General features: G+C 44.8%; 1 protein-coding gene across 1 annotated transcript; it reads right to left on the bottom strand.

The window, feature by feature from the left end:
* Positions 1–15312, bottom strand: frmpd3 (FERM and PDZ domain containing 3). Its single transcript, XM_071525310.1, has 15 exons — positions 15206–15312; positions 14917–15071; positions 14659–14761; positions 14264–14309; positions 13274–13378; positions 10552–10659; positions 9029–9160; positions 8496–8615; positions 7930–8066; positions 7241–7367; positions 6715–6804; positions 6257–6436; positions 5814–5949; positions 4166–5056; positions 1–2807 (listed from the first exon to the last, which is right to left on the bottom strand). The coding sequence occupies exons 1-15, from the start codon at positions 15244–15246 to the stop codon at positions 1–3; spliced, it is 5178 nt and encodes a 1725-aa protein (XP_071381411.1). The 5' UTR covers positions 15247–15312.
* Positions 15313–17257: the final 1945 nt, after the last annotated feature.

The raw sequence follows: 17257 nt of genomic DNA, 5'->3' as shown, positions 1-17257 counted from the left end.
TTACTGGGCAGGAAGAGTTTTGATGGGTCGGGTGAGGGAGCTCATGTTATTGGTGTTGGTGGGAACTTGAGGGCTCACCGTCTTCGTCGGCAGGCTGCTTGAGTGTCCCATTGACTCCTCAGCTGCACGCAGAAGCAAAGTGTAGTTGATAGCTACTTCCTCAACTTTTCTCAGCAGCTGCAGCCTTTGGGTTTCTGAACGCACACCTCTGACCAGTTTAATGAAGGTCTGAGTTAGATCACACAATACTTGAAAACTGGCTGTGACAACGGCAAGCATACGAGTTGGGCTCTTTTCAACGCTTGCCACTCGCCGACATGACGCCCGGAATTCTTTGAAGCGCACTGCCAGCTCCTGTTTATACTCTGCAATCCGTGAGGGCTGAAGACGAGCCTCACCCTCAGCTTGTGGGCTGTTAGCACACTGACGCAGGATAGCTAGCAACTCATTAGCATCCAGCTGGGCATTTAGGAAGCCATCAGGCAGGCTGAAAGTCTTCCCCTGTAGAGCCTGTACTCGTGCCAGGCTCCCCTCCAGTGTACCACAGGCTCTTAGGTCAATCTCCTGTGTCTGTGGCTCCTCCTCCTCCTCCTCCTCCTCCTCTTCCTCCCCACTGCAGTCCTCTGCATTGAGAACCTGGAGAGTTTTGCTTACTACAGGCAGGGTACGTGAGTCCAACTGCATGCCTGGGAGGACCTGAAGGGGTATGGAGTATGAGAGCTCATCCTTCTCACTGCTTTCATCCACTGCCTCGCACTTCCTGTAGCAGAAACAGAATGAACAGCATTTCTCCCTGTCATCACTGTCTTCGCTGGGCAGGGTCAGCAGCACCTCCCCAGTCCCCTCTCTACTTTCACGTAGTAGCTCCTCTCCCTGAATGAAGAACACTCCCTTTTTCCCCTTCCCCTCTGCCTGGTGAGACTGCGTGTGGACTGGCTCCACAGGGGTGGGGAGCCTCAGTCCTGTGGCTCTCACTCTCTCCATCTCCTTCTCTAGACTCTTGGCTTTGGGCTTCACCTCAGCATATACAGGTGTGCTAGTGCTGTTATCCACCTCTCCAATGCTGTATCGCCTCTGGAGCTTCTTATACTGTGGAGCTCCCATGCAGTCTGTTTGGGAAGTGCAGGTGGGCAAGCAGGAGCCATGCTCTCCTCTTGGCTCTCTGGACTCAAGGCTTGTAGAGCGTATTCGTGTAGTCTTGATCTCTAGTGTCTGAGGTCTTCTTGTACCACCTTGGGTATGAGGGGCTTTGGAAATTGCTGGGGGGGTCTTTGAAATATTCCTCTCTCTGCCTCTGTGCTGTGTTTCTGTAGTTGAGCCAACTGGTGTGTCAGGTAGACGCATACCTCTGCACATTCTCTTACAGTCACAGCTACGTCGCTGCTCCCTGGAGATACCTGGGGCCTTCAGGACAGGGCTAGTGCGGAGCTGGCAGGCACAAGGAGTGCCTGAGGGCACTGGTGAGGATCCCTGGGGCAGATACTCTCCCTGGGATGACTTGGGCTTCAGCAGCTCCTCCAAGAACTCCAGCTCATACTGGCGGACCTTCTGCAACTGAGCCCGTCGCTCATCTGTCTCTCTTCGCATTCTGGCTGGGAACGTAGCTGAAAGGAGGTTTCTAAAACTCAGAAATGGAGCACGCTGAGACTTCCCTTTACCACTGCCCTGCTTCTTTGATTCGCTGGTTGGGAGAGTGGAGACCTTATCTACAGAGGTGCTGGGGTGTGTGGGATCTTCCAAAATAGGTAATGATTTTGAGGGGCATTTCTGTGGCTCAGGGTGTGCTTTGCCCTGAGAACCCTCAGTCTTACCCTCAGCTGCTTCTTTTCTCTCTATTTTCACAGGCATACGAGGGGAGTACTTGGTTTGGATTTGATGGCTGGGTTTAGCCAAAGTGGGTTCTGCTCCTCCCCCTCTCACTGCGTTATCTTTGCTGTTAGCCAACTGGAGGCCTTTGGCCCGAAGACGCTCATCGTCTGTGGGGGAGGAGGATTGAAACACCACTACCTTCTGAACCTGTGGATCTTTTAATCTTAACTGAGGCCCAGGCTCCCGCACTGGGCATGTACAGAAAAGGTCATCGATTGGCAGAAGTTCTTTAGAGCTTGAAGGCTTCATGGTCTCGCTAGAGGCAGTCTCGGCATCTTGGCACATGTTAGTGGGGGAAATCTTGGCAGAGGCAGTTCTGTCCACAGGCAAGAGGATAGGTAAGGCTTTGTTGGTAGGGTCTGTATTAGGAGGTGCAGTTGTTTTCCCCTTTACACCCTCAGAAAGATTTTGGCTCAGTTTATCCCCAGAGGAATTTGATGACTTCTGATCTTTGCTGCCTTGGGCTGTCTGTGACACTTTAAGTTCTTCTGGTGACTTAGAGGGGGGGTCAGGGGTGTTTGCTTTGGTGGGCTCTGGTTTTCCTTTTAGATCTGTCTTCTGTTCAGTCTGAGTAGTGTCTTGATTGCCCCCCTGCTCCCCCACAACACTGAGTGTTGCAGTCTCTTGACTGGGGTTAACTTTAAAGGGAACAGTCTTGCTGAGGATTACTTGCTTGGGTGGACAGCCAGCGCGAATCTGACCCACGGAGAAGGCCCCGGTACCTATGGTCTGTGCAGTGCAGCCAGGGATAGCCAGGGGGAAGTCACGGCGGCAGAGGATACGCTCCTTGTTGATGTGGTGAGCCAGCAGGTAGGCCTGGTTCTGGTGCTGCTTCATGGCTGTCACCATCTCAGAGACGTCTGTCAACTCAGAGGAGTTGGTCTCATGGCCCGAGTCCAATGATGACTCAGGTGTAATGGCAGCTAACACAATCAGCCCTGAGGAGGAAGGGAGCACAGCACATTGTCAGGGTTATCAAGAATCAATAAATATTAATAATAAAGAAATAATTAAGTTATACTTGTGTTCTTTTAGTCTAACATTTGCAGTTAGTTTGAATAAACACCTTCTCCTCCTTCTCCTCCCACAAAACAATTGCAGTTGTAACTCTAATAGGCTACATTGCTGTAATGATAACCCAGTAAAGGGAAAGTTCAGGATTTTTCACAGCCTATAAAAAAAGTAAAAACATTTTCAAACCAGAGATTTTCTTTCTTACAAATTGCCACCAACTTCTGCTCAGCCTTTGCTTACAATGCTAGTGTACATCAATGGGGAATTCATTTCTCTCAAAATTCTATCATTTATTCTTACTATTACAACAACTGTGAAACTAAATTGAATGGTTGTATGCCCTGTTGAAAATATGTCATTGACCTACAATTTAAAATCAGTAGACTCCCGCACATTGTCTTCACTTGACAAGAATTTAATAAATGACACAACGTTTGGGTCAAGCGACCTTCATCAGGTATCTAGAGATACCTGATGAAGGTCGCTTCGTCAGCTAAAGCGACCTTTGTTGTGAAGACAGTGTGCGGGAGTCTACTGATTTTACTTTGTCCTGCTCCTCTGACGCACCTGGCGCATACAGTAGTGCAAAGATCACCTTTTTGTTTAATTGACCTACAACTGCCAGTTGCCTTCTGGAGGCAACAGGGTTGTGTCCCCAGTGCTCTCAAATGTGTCAACCTTGAACAAAACACTGAACCGCTACTTGCTACAAGAGCACCGTTCCTGCCTGATCCTGTGTTCTGAATGAACCCTCTGATGACACACATGCATGTGAGAGTTACATGTATGTGTGTGCTTGGGGGATATGCAAAGATTAGCAAATTCCTTACTCTCCCTATGTAATATGGCGATTGAATTGTCCTAAAGTTTTCTACGTTTTTTAATGTCTCAAGAGGTTTTTTAATGTCTCAAGAGGGGACTTAGTGAGTTTTTTTCATTTACCAATACACAGGATGTGATGTACCAATCCCTTGTGCCATTATACAGGGTGAGCATTCATACAGAAGCCCAACTCAGATCTAGTGCAATGTTTTTTGCATTCACTATGCAGGTGTTGTTGCCATACAGTTACAATATTAATTACTGAGGATTTACTTGCTATTATACAAGTAGACAGTTTCAACTGAGTAATAATAAAAAGCTGTTGTACTGTATTATTATAGTAAAAACAAGCAATGTATAATGCTCAGTGATAGAAAATTTAAATAACATTTTATTGGATTAGTACTACTGTTAAGTCTGTGAGTAAGATGAGGGCCTTGGCGTGACTCAGACTGTTGACCTGCAGTCTGTGCTGGCTGTTGAGGGTGATGGGGGTAGTCTTCAGAAGCTGCCAAAGCCTCTAGTGCCTGTAAGGTGGACACCAGAGCATCATCAAGCTCCTGGGCATGATCCCGCACTGTTCTTGTGGCCACGCTATCAATCAGTGTCACAGGCACATCTTCCTTGGCCTGGGCCACCTTTCCAGAGGCGGCTCCTGGACTGGCACTGATTCGAGCTTTCCTCCCTCTCTTAGAGTCATCCTCATCTGAGCTGTTGTCCCTGAACCCAGGTGGTGGGGCAGCAATAGCAGGTGGTGGTGGTTGCAGCTTCCCTCCTCCATTATCTGCCTCCTCCTCATCCTCCTCTTCATTCCCTGGGGGAGGTAGGGCCATGAGGTCGACGGCCCCTACATCGCGGGAGGCGCAAGCACTGGAGCAGTGTTTCCCCGAACTGCCAGTACCGCTAATTGCCGCTGATAGACCCTCTGCCCTAAGCCTGGCTTTGCACGAGTCACAGAAGTATCGTGAGGTTTTCTGGGACTGACCCAGTGTTTGGGCGCGACTCCGAAAACTTGCATTCTCCACTGTTGGGGTCTCTGAAACTCCAGCTATTTCCTCTGTACTCTGCAGAGTGGGGTCAGACTTGGTGCGGGGCCGCCCAGGGGGCTCCTGGGAAATTAAGTTCTCATTGATGTCAAGCTCAGTTTCGGCCTGTATTTGGAGCTCTTGAAGTTGCTGCTGTTCTCGAAGGTGAACATGACACAGGCCTAGGTGCTGAGGCTCTGCGGGAACAAGGGCTCTCGAGGACCCTGGCTCCCTGTGTGAGCCTTCCCTCTCGTCTCCTCGCCGCCCTCCACTTGACGAGCCTGCAGCCCCGGAACGTGGATGGGCATGGTGGGAGCCTCTGTAATCTGAGGATAGAATTGTCAGAGCAGTGGAGAGTTTGAGGAGTTAAGAACTACTGGGGATAGAGTAGATCCAGATGGGAAAGCAGAGGCGACGGCTGGTGGTCACATGGGGGATTGTTTGTTATTTCAGAGATGGATGTTGAAGGTTGAAGTTTGTTTGAGGTTGAAGGGTTAGATTCTGGTGGAATGTGATGGAATAGTATGATAGTCACTTCTTTTAGGTGGACTATAGGTGGAGACAGAAGATGTAAGAAGATCTGTGCATGCTTGAACACTACATGTTTGTGATTACAGCCAAAAAGACAAATGCATTGTAGAATTCCATAATGTTACCCTGTCTTGGGAAAAGGAAGTGGATAGTCCCATTCCCATGAGTCAGGATGGAGATGAGAGGAGAGACAGCAGAGGGCGCTATGGGATGATAGTTCCATGATATCTGGTTACTGCTGGTAATGGTTTCAGTCCAGACACAGATGGAGAAGCAGGTCAATGTCCACATAGACTGAACATATAATGAAGGTTGCCAAATACTGTCTGACATGCAGTGTCTAACATAATACTAATTAGACACTGGAAGAAAGATACTTAGACTTTTATGCCACTAAATATGTGCTAAGAATGTTTCATCTTGAAATTCAAAGTAAACAAGGGCCTATCACTTATCTTTCTGTATTTTTTTTATCAGCTGGTGTGTATTTTGTAATCAGAGCATGTGTGCAAAACTAACCAGTAGAAGTCAAGAAGGTGACTTCTAACATACCCGCCTTGGTCAGTTGAGACTGACCAGGTGTCCGGAAGTAGATGGTCCGTTTAGGATCTACAAACAGTTTGTAGTAGCCAGAGATGAGGCAGGCAAAGTTACTGGCATCAGGCCACTCCATCAGCAGGACCAGGGGCTGCGGGGGGTGGCAGGGAGGGGAATTAGGAGACTATTTAGGGGACAGGCAATAAGCATTGCCTGCTCTTATTGTAATGACATACCTGTTGAAATGAAATATGTTATATTGTTGGATGATGGTGCACAGAATCAATTAATAATTCTTATAATTGTAATGTAACTCACATCTCTCTAAACTAGAGAGTTTGTAAGGGCATGCAAAATGCATGTTTGTCATTAATAAAACTTAATTGCTGCAAGACGATGTGTCTTGTCATTACTAAATGTTATGGTATTATGTATTTTTCTAGACTTTGTTGTGATACCTTGGCCTCATGGATGTTCACCTCCACCCGAGCCACTCCCTGGTTCTCCCGGTAGAGTTGGATCTTGGCGACCCGGCTGAACTCGGCCAGAACTGTGGTGAGGTTGTTTTTCAGATCAATCACATGACTAATACCGTGTCGTGGACCCACCAGCAGAGTTGTGGCTGATTGTTTCTCATCCTGTATGAGAAAAACACAAGGTTTCCAACTAGATATTCACAAACACCAAACAGGATGCATTTATTGAGCCCATAATCAATGCCTTTGTTTGTGTTTTAGAAATCCACTCTGTTTAAAAAAGTAAATTATGTATAAATGCAAAATCAATACATATAAATAGAGGCCATCTTTTTTGTCCTGCTACGGCTACACTAATCCAAGATTGTATGAGGAGAATGCATAGGGATAAGAAAGGAAGTATAGGTATATGAGTTACTCTAGATGCAAAAAGTAATTACCAGTCCAACAGTGTGGAACAGCAATCCACCAAAAGGTGGGAGGTCATTGAGTACACGCATGTACTGCAGCTTCCCTTGGAGAGGAGGGACCTGTCAACAGAATGATAAAGGAGAAACACTCATCCTTGAAAAAGGGATCCTCTACTTCAATACTCTGTATGTCCTCCTGGGGGCACTGTTGAGCCACTGATGTCCCTAATATAGTCTTATGCAACAGTCACATCTATAGAGATTCAGGGCTCACTCTAAGATAAAGGATTGGTTATCATGCACACATAATTGTAGAATACAATGAACTGAAATCTCCTCCGAAGTAGCAGCAGTGTATTAGCATTTTAAATATTAATTTAACTCAAGTATATGGGAATTCAGCATAGGGTTTGTACAGTTCTACAATGCTAATAAATATGTTACAATATAGGCTTACAGCTGAGAGCAATAAAACCACCCACAATGGAATAAATATATCAAACTGGAAAACGGTTACAACAAACAATTAGTGTCAAGATGTAGTTACAGTCGGCACCTTGTTGCCTGATGGTGGTGGATGCTGATAAGTCTTCAGCAACTGAGACAGTGTCTTACACACATTCTTCTCCTTGACTGTTGGAAGCAGAGTGAGGGGAAGGAAAGGCTCCAGGCCCCACTCTTTTCTGTGATGGAGAGCAAAAGGAAAGATGGCAGAAGAATAAGTCACAAAAAGACTGGAATGGTTTAATCAAAGTCCATGGAAGATGTCAGAACTGACAGGACAAGGGAGTCTTCCCATCCCACGGGAGTGTCCCTGCAGCAAGACTCAGCAAGCCTCGCTTACATCCTCTCCCCTACTGGCTTGACAAGGCCACCCTAAGACTATTACAACCACAATGGATCTGTTCTGCCTCTGTGGATGTGACGGCAACAGCTAATTAGTTACTAGGTTGAGGTTTTGAAGAACTAAATGAGCAAATTGAGGGAGAGATGTAATTTCACAAAGCAATGGATTTCTTTGTCTCGTAATGACCTAGGGAAAATGATCCTTGAGTAATTTCAGTTTTTAATACTATTGGGATTAATTATTAATCATTTAGATAGTATTTAATGAACAAACTTGGTTATGGGACTCACTGATATGAGAGGTGAGAAATTGCTAATGAAGTAAAAATGTAATACATCACTTTGTGTCTGTAATTTCTCATAAGTTCATTTGAAGGCCCATTTAGTTTGTCGACTTACTCCACATGCTTGAGAGAAATCTTCTGATTGGGCCTGGCCGAGGACACAGTGATATAGATGTGGAGTGCAGCCAATCGTAATGTGATGTCAGATTTCCAGTCCATGCCAAAGCGCTCCTTGATGACGTCATTGCGGCTCTGTGGGGACATGATGGGATGTTATTTCATTCTGTGCCCAGCTGATGGGAAACAACATTGATGAAGATTGCAAGGCAACGTAAAATCATTAGCCTAATTACCAGGGACTGCCTCCAAATTGATCTGAGTGTGGGATGGCTGTGCTTAATGTGGAGGCGCTTTTTGGAGAGCCTACAATAGTCTTAGGGCCATTGAGTCTAAACTTGGCTCTGGTGTATGCATCTTCCTAACTCACCTCTAAAATCAGATAAGAAGGCAAGGGCAATCATGATGTAATGGAAATAGTAAACTGAAACTACCCATGACAGCTTCTAATCTCTCTGATTGGCTCCCAGTTGGCACCCTCTGCTCCCTGAACAGAGAGCTCTACAACGGTATCATGAGATTGAATTACATCATTTCAAATCCCCCTTTAATCCAGTGCTTTACTTGTATATAGAGGTACTCGAATGCAGCGGGGTCCCTCCTCAGCAGGTCTGCAGGGTCCTTGGGGAAGAAGCAGATGCGGAACAGACACTTCATCCCTTGGAAATAGGTTCTGTGCACCACCTGAGGGAACATGACAGTATCAGCTACATAACTAACTACATCTTTGGCATTAGTCACACATATCACAGTGTCATTTTCCATAGATGAACAGGGTAGACTGTATTCTGGATGAATCTGTAGCACCCTCTGTCACTCTCCAAAGCCACAGTGAGTTATGTGGAGTCCCAGAAGACTGTCAAGGCCTGCCTTTATAAATGCATGATGACTACATTGCATGTATTCAAAATGCACTCCAGTGGCTGGCAATAGGATGGAATACCAGAGCAGAATAGGAGGACAGTGTGTCAACTGCTAATCCCTTAAACATATCCATCAGTAAAAATAGTAATTTTTAGACACTTTTTCTACTCATTTTATATGCCCTTTTCGCAGACAGTGTTGGAAGATGTGTGCTTTAACCACAGGTTTCTTACATGTGCCAGAGGCTGGTTCTCCTGCAGCAGATGCAACCTCTGATTCTGGTCCAGACCACCTGCCTCCAGCACCAGGGCAAAGTGCTCAATGTAGCGTAGTGAGAGGCGGTCCTGCAGGGAGGAGATCACATCCTGGAAGGAGAGAGAAGGGAGATATGGATTAAAGATTGAATAATATTTCTGTGGCAAGAAATAGCTTTAATGCAGCAAAAAATTTAGTTTTGATTTAAGTATGGAGATTTAAGTATGGAGCGCCATGCTGAATACATCCTATGTTTGTATAGAGAGGTTTGGATATTGGAAAACCTCCCTGTGTATACTAATGGGTTTTCTATTGAGGCACTTCACTTTGAGTGACTATCCACAACACTGTCATTTTGTGCCATGGAGGGCTCCCATAGGCCTTCTGTATTCTGCACAGTGAATGCATTCTATGGAAGAAAATAAAATGAGTCTGTGTGTCCAGGAGACACAGTGTAAAGACTATGGAGAACTTTGACATTTGCACTTTGCAGATCAATATTTCTGAATGATGCAGAGCTTTTCTCATATCCTCTTTAAATGCACAGAGAACACTGTGTGTGTGAAAATTCTTGGTTTGCCATATCTTACCTCAGGCTATGCCTGAGGATAAGGTTTTGTAATTTCTTTGAACCCCAAATATATTAGAGGCAGGGATTCTATTGTAGTGATATGTTACCCTAACTGTGTGTACGTCTCAGTATGGCAGCTCATTAAGAGCATAATCTTCAAATATGTACAGTAACCTGATGTTTTGCTCTCTATAAACAATATTGTCACTCAAGTATAGTAGATACTGATTGATGAAACCCTAGCAACAGCTGTCTGTGAAAAACAAGGATACCCTGTTTTAACAGTATTGACCAAAACTGGGGAAACCAAATAATCAATTGAAGGAGCCACAGACTGTTATAGATTTTGGCCTAAAACACTGCAGGAAAATCTCTTCGGTTGACAGACAGTCTAATGGGCACACATCTGGGCATGCTATTGTACCATTGATTTAATCTATGGCATTGTTTTATTGATTTGTGCTTGTTATTATGCTGAAATTCCATTTAATTAGGCTGACAGAGGAGAGCTTCCTCTCTCTCCCCTTTAAAGTGCCGCTCTGTTTCTCCTTTTCTCCCTAACTCTCTCCCCCAATGAGCAGAGGAGAGATTTGTGAAATCTAATAGAGTGCTTTGAATGAGTCTGCTAGGAGATGTCCGAGCTGTCTTACAGGCTGACATAGACACAGAAATGGCTTCTCTCTGGCTTCATTCTTCTTCATTCCTTAGTTGCTTTATGCCATTAATCATATTATTCCAATTTTAAATTCCAGAAAGTGATGGCATGAAGTTTAATAAATTTAGGGTTGTTTTTTCTATTCTCTCAAAACAATTATTGGATGATATTATTAGCAATAGGCTACTCACAAACTTGTGGGTGTGGACACATACATACCTGGTGCTCTAACTACAATAGCCTTTCACATATACACAATTGTAGTGAGTACATACCCTAACAGTGGTACGGCTATCAAACGTAAATGACTTAATCTGTCCATTCTCCAAGAACACCTTCAACACATTTGGTATGAGTAGCAAGGAGTCGTCCTTGAGCATTGTCTGAAAGAGTTTGAGGGAGAGAAAAGTGTGAGAAAACAACTCAGACAGTTTAGGTCTAGTAAAGATCATCAGGAATTATTTGTACAATACAGTAAATGCAATCAGTTGCAATGACGGGATTGTGCTTTGTCACTGAATGAGGAGCAATGGAAGGGGCAAGAAAAATCCTTTTGGAGGACAGTTAAGAAACTAAGATGCCTTGTATGACCCATGGAGCAATACTTTAATTGAACTTGGGACAGTCCGAAAAGGAGCAAACTCTGCCTTAGGATGCCTTCCCCATGCATTGTATCAGGATCAAAGAAGGGCTTATTCAATTTCTCCAGTCCATCCATTCAGTATGCATGCCATGCAAAGAAAATTGGATGGTGGAATTGAATGTGTTCACAGTATTAGAGTTGTGTGAATGGAGGCACAAGAGGAGAGGCCTGACTCAAGGTTACTGCTTTTACTCAAAGCACTCGTTAGAAGAAAACTTTTGATATGCAGTTCAGTTCATTCTCGGTGGGATGTGATGTGACGGGCACTCTCCCTCCCTGTCTCTCTCTTTCTTTCTCCCTTTCCCCATCTAGCTGAGGGCTTTTTAAGAAAATGACTCAGTACTCATTATGTAGTTTCAAAGAACTGATGTCTGAAAAACAGTTGTGAACTGAGAAAAAGAGGGTATCTTCATGAATGTGTGCAGACCTGAGGGTTTTGATGTGACATGCGGCGCAGATGTAGGAGTAATAGCCCTGCAGCCCAACTGAAATCCTTCATAATGCTGTGCCAAAACAGAATCAATCCTTATCTTTTCCTTGTATTTCAAATGTTTTTTATCTGATTGGATTTGTAAAAAACAGGAAACAGACATCACTCATGACAGTAAAGGGATGGGGATTTATTGCAACAATATATCTCAGCAAATGTATTCAGTTGATATGGAGAGTTGTGTCCACACCAGATGCCTGGCAGTCTGTTTTTGGGGGACTTAAGCATTCAGCAGGCTCAACGAGCTGTTTTGCTCTTCTGTGCAAATTGGAGGGGAGTAAAGGCTGAGTTATGAGCGAACAGATCTTTCACCATGCTGCAGCATTATAGGGAGGCCACACCAGTTTAGAGACATCACTAACAGGTCTATCTATTTCCCATTACCACCCAATGCCTTTGGCCTTGTGAGTGTGTGAGCCGAAAGGTGAGGTGGAGCCGATTTGTGACATATAGAGAAATGGAGTGTTATGAGAGGCGAATAGCGGCTAAACCTTATGGCCTCATCTCTTTCACCCTCCATGTCGATAAACGTCAGGGTGCAGGCTAGGTGGTCTGCACTGATAAGCATTGGTCTTCAACCAATCAATCCCAACCTGCAGCTTCTGATCACAGGAGACGGATAGGCATGATTAAACGTCTTGCTATGGGTTCGTGTCTGGTGGCTAGGGTATCTGATCCATACCGATTGTAGCACCCCCCGCCCCCGCCCCCAATCCCATCTCTGCCCCTCCAATGCTACGTGTTTTTTAACCCAAGCTCTGATCAATGATTACAAGACAGAAACAGACAGGAGGAGGTGTTGAGTGAGAGAGGAGATCCACTCGGCCGATTACTCTAGCTATTTATTGTGCTGCTGGTCTATGTTGGTTTACAGGAACATCTCTCCTTTTAACTCTAGGTCTGATCCGCTTCAAAGGGAAATCTGTGGCATCAACATGTTTGATATTGATTTCTGGTTCTGTGTTGACTGCCACCAGAGTGTATGGTAAAATCAGCAGTAATGGAAGGCCAGCTGCCTGCCTGCCGCTCCCCATTGGCTTAGACTTGGTGGTCCATGTGATGAGCAATTCTGTTCTCTACCTCATTCCATTAAAGTGCTACACTGTATGAAAGTGATGGGAAATAGAAAATGGAATGATGAAAGACCCAATTTTCCCAACTTTGATCTGTTTCACTGGTAGTTCCTTGTTCATCATCATTGTATTCCCTAGCATAACCTCCTCACTCATGGATCCTTGCTCAACATAAAAATTCAAATGTCAACATACGTGGATTCCATTTAATATTTAGTGTCCTTTTTCTGCTATAAATTCAACTCCTGACAATCCTACCTCATACGTCTGCTACACAGCAGGTCTTAATTGCACAATGTGAAACAATGTGGCTCAAGCCACATATGTGTTATTCATAAATTGCACAGATGTCAGTTAGTATGGTAGGCTCAGTGGCTTGCCAATGAGCTCAACCACCTGGGGAAAGTGCAAGCTCTGCCATGTGTAACCAGGCAGTATTGGAGCCTAGCAGCCAAAAACACAAACATTTCAATGTTCCTAAGTGGTAATGTAGCTGTTTTCAAAATGTGTGAATGTCTTTGATTGGGTTTAGAGTTGCAGGTTGCTGTGAAAATTCAAATCAGTCCAGGGAGCAATTTATTGCATTGAAGCCAAACTGTTGGACCAAAGGCTGGTACACTCACTACAGGCATCTAGAATGAAATAAGGTGTTGGAGAGAGGATACTTGAGGCTTTTGCAATCGCTAATCAAACAAAATAAATATGCAATGGGAGAAGAAGGAAGAGGATGAGAGGAGAGCATGTATTTGCATGCACATGTGTCACAAAGAGACGTGACATGCTGCACTTACTGAGTCTGGGTCGCTGATGGACACTTGCTCTGAAAAGCGCACTTTAGGCGGGTTAGTTCGCAGGCGGGCCTTTTTGGCTGCACTTATGAAGGCAGACTTAGGTGACTGAGGATGAGAGGAGAGAGAGGAACTGTTGAATCAGCTTGAAAAAAAGAGAAGAAAGTGGGAGAAAAGCTTCTGTGCCTACCAGTGCTAAAAAGATGCATGTTGGAGGGCTGGTTATGGCTAATGCTCCTGCAATGCAGCGATTGCAACCCTGTTTGAAGCATGGCACTCACCAGATAAAAGTTTAAATATTTTTTAATGTTACTGCTCGGTGCTCTGAACAGTAAAAGGATTCTAGCTACTTAAAGCTGTCAAAAACACAGAATAGACCTTTCCATTGAAAATAATAAGAAAAGGAGGGCAATGTTGTAAAAAGAGCTTCCCAGTGGACACATAGGCTAATTCCTGCTGCATTGCTGCATAGCTCATAAGAATGTGATATTTATGAGAGTTGATTGCTGGGAAGCTCCAGGCTTCAAATGATCAACTTAAACAAGTAAAAACAGTTTTCACTCCATTTATGCTTTCATATATTTTTTTCCAGTTTGCTTAGACGGTTAAATAAATGGTACATTTCACTCTATGGATGGATGCACAACAATCTGTAATGAGGTAATAAGATATCATAGGTGTTTGTGTACCGACATGGAGCTTTTCAGAAAGGGTTTACCAGAAAGAGAAATTACTCTAATATGTGTGCATGTCCATGCATACTAATGCAAGCCTGCACTAGAACACTGCATGAGTGTTTACAGTGTTAGAACAGAATATTGTATATGCTGTATTTCTGTATGAGACAGAGAGTGGAAGGTGAAGCGTTAATACTGATGGAGAGAGAGAGAGAGAGAGAGAGAGAGAGAGAGAGAGAGAGAGAGAGAGAGAGAGAGAGAGAGAGAGAGAGAGAGAGAGAGAGAGAGAGAGAGAGAGAGATGCCCATTGTACTACCTGATGAGGCTGCAGCACAGTGAGAACTATAGAGTCTTTGCAGCGTCTATGGAGAGACAGCAGAGAGTGGAGTGCTGTTAGATAACACCATGGACATTCATGGTATTTGGAGAGGTTCTCCAGTTTATATCTTTGCCATTTCCTCACCGTCCTTCAGCTGCTACAGGACTGACTCATCCACAGTTGTGTGTTGATGTAACAAATCACCGGCAATAAGAAACAGTTTGTTCCATTTTGAACCACCCTCGTTACCTCTGTCCTCTTTACATCCACATTTCCTGTGCTGCTTTCCCTCCCCTGGTCCCCTGGTCCCCATGCCCCAATCCCCTGCCTCCCCAGCCCGCCCCACCCCACCTCCCCCCTACCCTCCCTCCTGGGACAGTAAAGGATGTTACCTTACAAGGTCTATGACTCTCTCCCGGGGTGCGTCGCTCACCGGCTCCTCGTTAATGGCCAAGATCTGGTCTCCAGGGAGAAGCTTGCCAAAGGAGGGGCCGTCTGCGGCGCGGGAAATTGAACATGTAGACGAAAGTTTAGTTTGAGCCATCACAGGAAAGCAATTACTTGTGTATAGAGCAATCACATCTCCCTGAATTCTCTCTCTCTCTGTCTGTCTCTCTCTCTCTCTCTCATACACACATGCACACACTAACCAGCGGAGACGGAGCGTACAATGACAGGCCTCTGGCTGCCTGCGATGAAGCCGAAGCCTTGACTCGGGTGGCGCTGGATGGTGACCTGTCGAGCTGAGCCAGGAGTTAGGGTACCACTGTCCATACCATCCTGGCTCTCCTCTAACATCGCAGAGCTGCAGGACACACACACACACGCACACACAAGCAGACACAATGTGCAATTTTTTAACCGGAGAGTGAGGAACGTACTGTTTGCACGTGCAGAAAAGGGAACGTGTTAATTACATTTGTGTCGGGAGCTGCGTACCTGTCACATGCGTTTGTGTGTCCATCCTGGACCTTGGCCATCCCCTGAGAGGAGGGAGGAGCATGGGGCAGGGTCTCACTGCAGAGGCTGCTCTCTGTTTCGCAATCATTCACCTGCAAGATGGAAGGGAGGAGAGGAAGGGGGGAGGGGGGCAACAGAGGGAGGTCAGGACATAAAAGATTGTGTTAGAAGATAAGCTGAAGCAATATTGATCATAGAAATTAGATACCCCACTGTATTTCTTGAGTGAAAATACTCAAGGCAGTGGTTTTGGAGGTCCATTCATTTTCTGTTTTTGATAGTACAGCTTCTCTAAGCACATCTCGGAATGCTGCTACACAGAAAAATAAAATGATAAATGTGAGGTTGAAAAATGTAACTTTGTGGATTGCAATCCCAGACATCGTCTTCCAGTGCATTTCCTTCTAAACTTCAGCGTTATATTGAAAAATGTAGATGAGATTCGCAAATGTAGGCATTCTGAGCTCATTGAAATATATTTGTTGAACGCATCTAACATCTGAAAGCCAGCCTCTACAAATACCCTAATTATGAAGGGCCTGTAAAACAATGCACACATGAACACAAGCTTCTGAATCCTGCCAGTATAGACAAAGCTACTGCAGAACCACACATGTTTTTTTACAGATGCCTGAGTGGGAGGTAGTGAAAGCAAAATGACTGAGAGACTGTGTGTGTGTGTGTGTGTGTGTGTGTGTGTGTGTGTGCATGTGTGTGTGGCACATGGCTTTATGTGTTTGTGTGTGTGTGGCAAAGTGAAGGGAAGAAGGGAGTGTATGTGTGTGTGTGTGTGTGTGTGTGTGTATGTGTGTGAGAGAGAGAGAGAGAGAGAGAGAGATTTAAGCTATCTGTGATCTAGGACTCTGATGATGATTGCTGACTAAAGATGAGACATTGATTGTGATGTTAATGGCGCAGATAGACTCAAACTGAGAGAGACAGATAAGCAGAATGGCAATACTGTTCAAACACATTATGCAGGGATATTCTGTGAGAACAAAGACCTTGCTGAGTGCACCAGGCAGAGAACCAACTGTCAATAACATCAGGGTGAGTCACACTAGTCAATAGTTCAGATTCATATTCTTGTCACTTGTTCTTTCTGATAAGAGTGGCTTACGGAGGAGCATGGCACATTTACAATTCCAGTGGTGCATTACTGATCACTACCTTGTGTCATGGTATCAGATGAGGGTTGATGTATTGTAGATAGGCTTCATTTTGAGCTCACTCCATGACTAAAAATCCATTACGTAACATGTGCTTTGAATTTCAATTATACTAATCATTTAAAAAGATTGCATTTAAATAAAAATTTCAGTATTCAGTATTCAGCTGACTTGCAAAGGATCATCTGTCTGTATCAAAGGTGCACGGCGGTGACAAATGAAGCTGCTGCAGCTGGTTCTCCCTCTAAAAAGGATTACATGTTTTTTGATTGAGAATGATTATTCTCTCCTTTCATTCTCCCAGTGGATTCTGACAGTACATTTCTCTCTCCCTTCATACTCCTTTTCCTATCCGTCTAATATCTTCCTTTTGCCACCATCTCTCTCCCTCTCCAGCTGCTGGTAGGACACCCGTTCTGTTGCATCATCAAGGAGCGCCAATGACCGGCCGTTCATCAGGTGTGTGTGATTGCTGCGTGCCATTATGAATGTCAATGACTCCTCAGCACCTCTCGTCCAGCGCAGAGAAGCCAAGATTTGTGACCTCAGCAAGGAGACAATATAAATATCCCTGCTGAGGAGCGCCTGCACTTACCCCCTCACCATCACTCACAGAGCCTGCAGTGTTGTCTAAAAGGCCAGCAGTGTCTCAGTCTACAGTCTCCTCAGTCTTTTGTGTGGTCAAATACAGCTGAAATCCAGCAACAGACCAACCAAAATTATCATTATATGACCAATTTAACTGAAATTGACTACCTGAATAGTCACATAGTCACAGGTTTTCATCTGTCTGAATATGTTGAGTAACAGCGTCTGGTTTTTGTCCTGTGGCTTCACGGACACAACGCCGTCTCCGAATCGC

The sequence above is a fragment of the Centroberyx affinis genome, unplaced genomic scaffold (genome assembly GCF_046629955.1).
Source record: "Centroberyx affinis isolate AG114_WGS23_722 - 3 ecotype Tasmania unplaced genomic scaffold, CSIRO-AGI_Caff_v1 ptg000108l_1, whole genome shotgun sequence".
In the NCBI taxonomy this organism is placed as follows: domain Eukaryota; kingdom Metazoa; phylum Chordata; class Actinopteri; order Beryciformes; family Berycidae; genus Centroberyx; species Centroberyx affinis.
The sequence above is the reverse complement of the archived record's forward strand: the minus strand, read 5'-3'. Positions and strand labels throughout refer to the sequence as shown.

Excerpts from the sequence above, each read along its gene's own strand:
- frmpd3 (XM_071525310.1), bottom strand. The coding sequence starts at position 15,246 with ATGGCCAAGGTCCAGGATGGACACACAAACGCATGTGACAG. Across the intron at positions 14,310-14,658 it reads AGAGTCATAGACCTTGTAAG|ACGCTGCAAAGACTCTATAG; the intron begins GTAACATCCTTT and ends GTCTCTCCATAG. Across the intron at positions 5,950-6,256 it reads TGAACATCCATGAGGCCAAG|CCCCTGGTCCTGCTGATGGA; the intron begins GTATCACAACAA and ends CACCCCCCGCAG.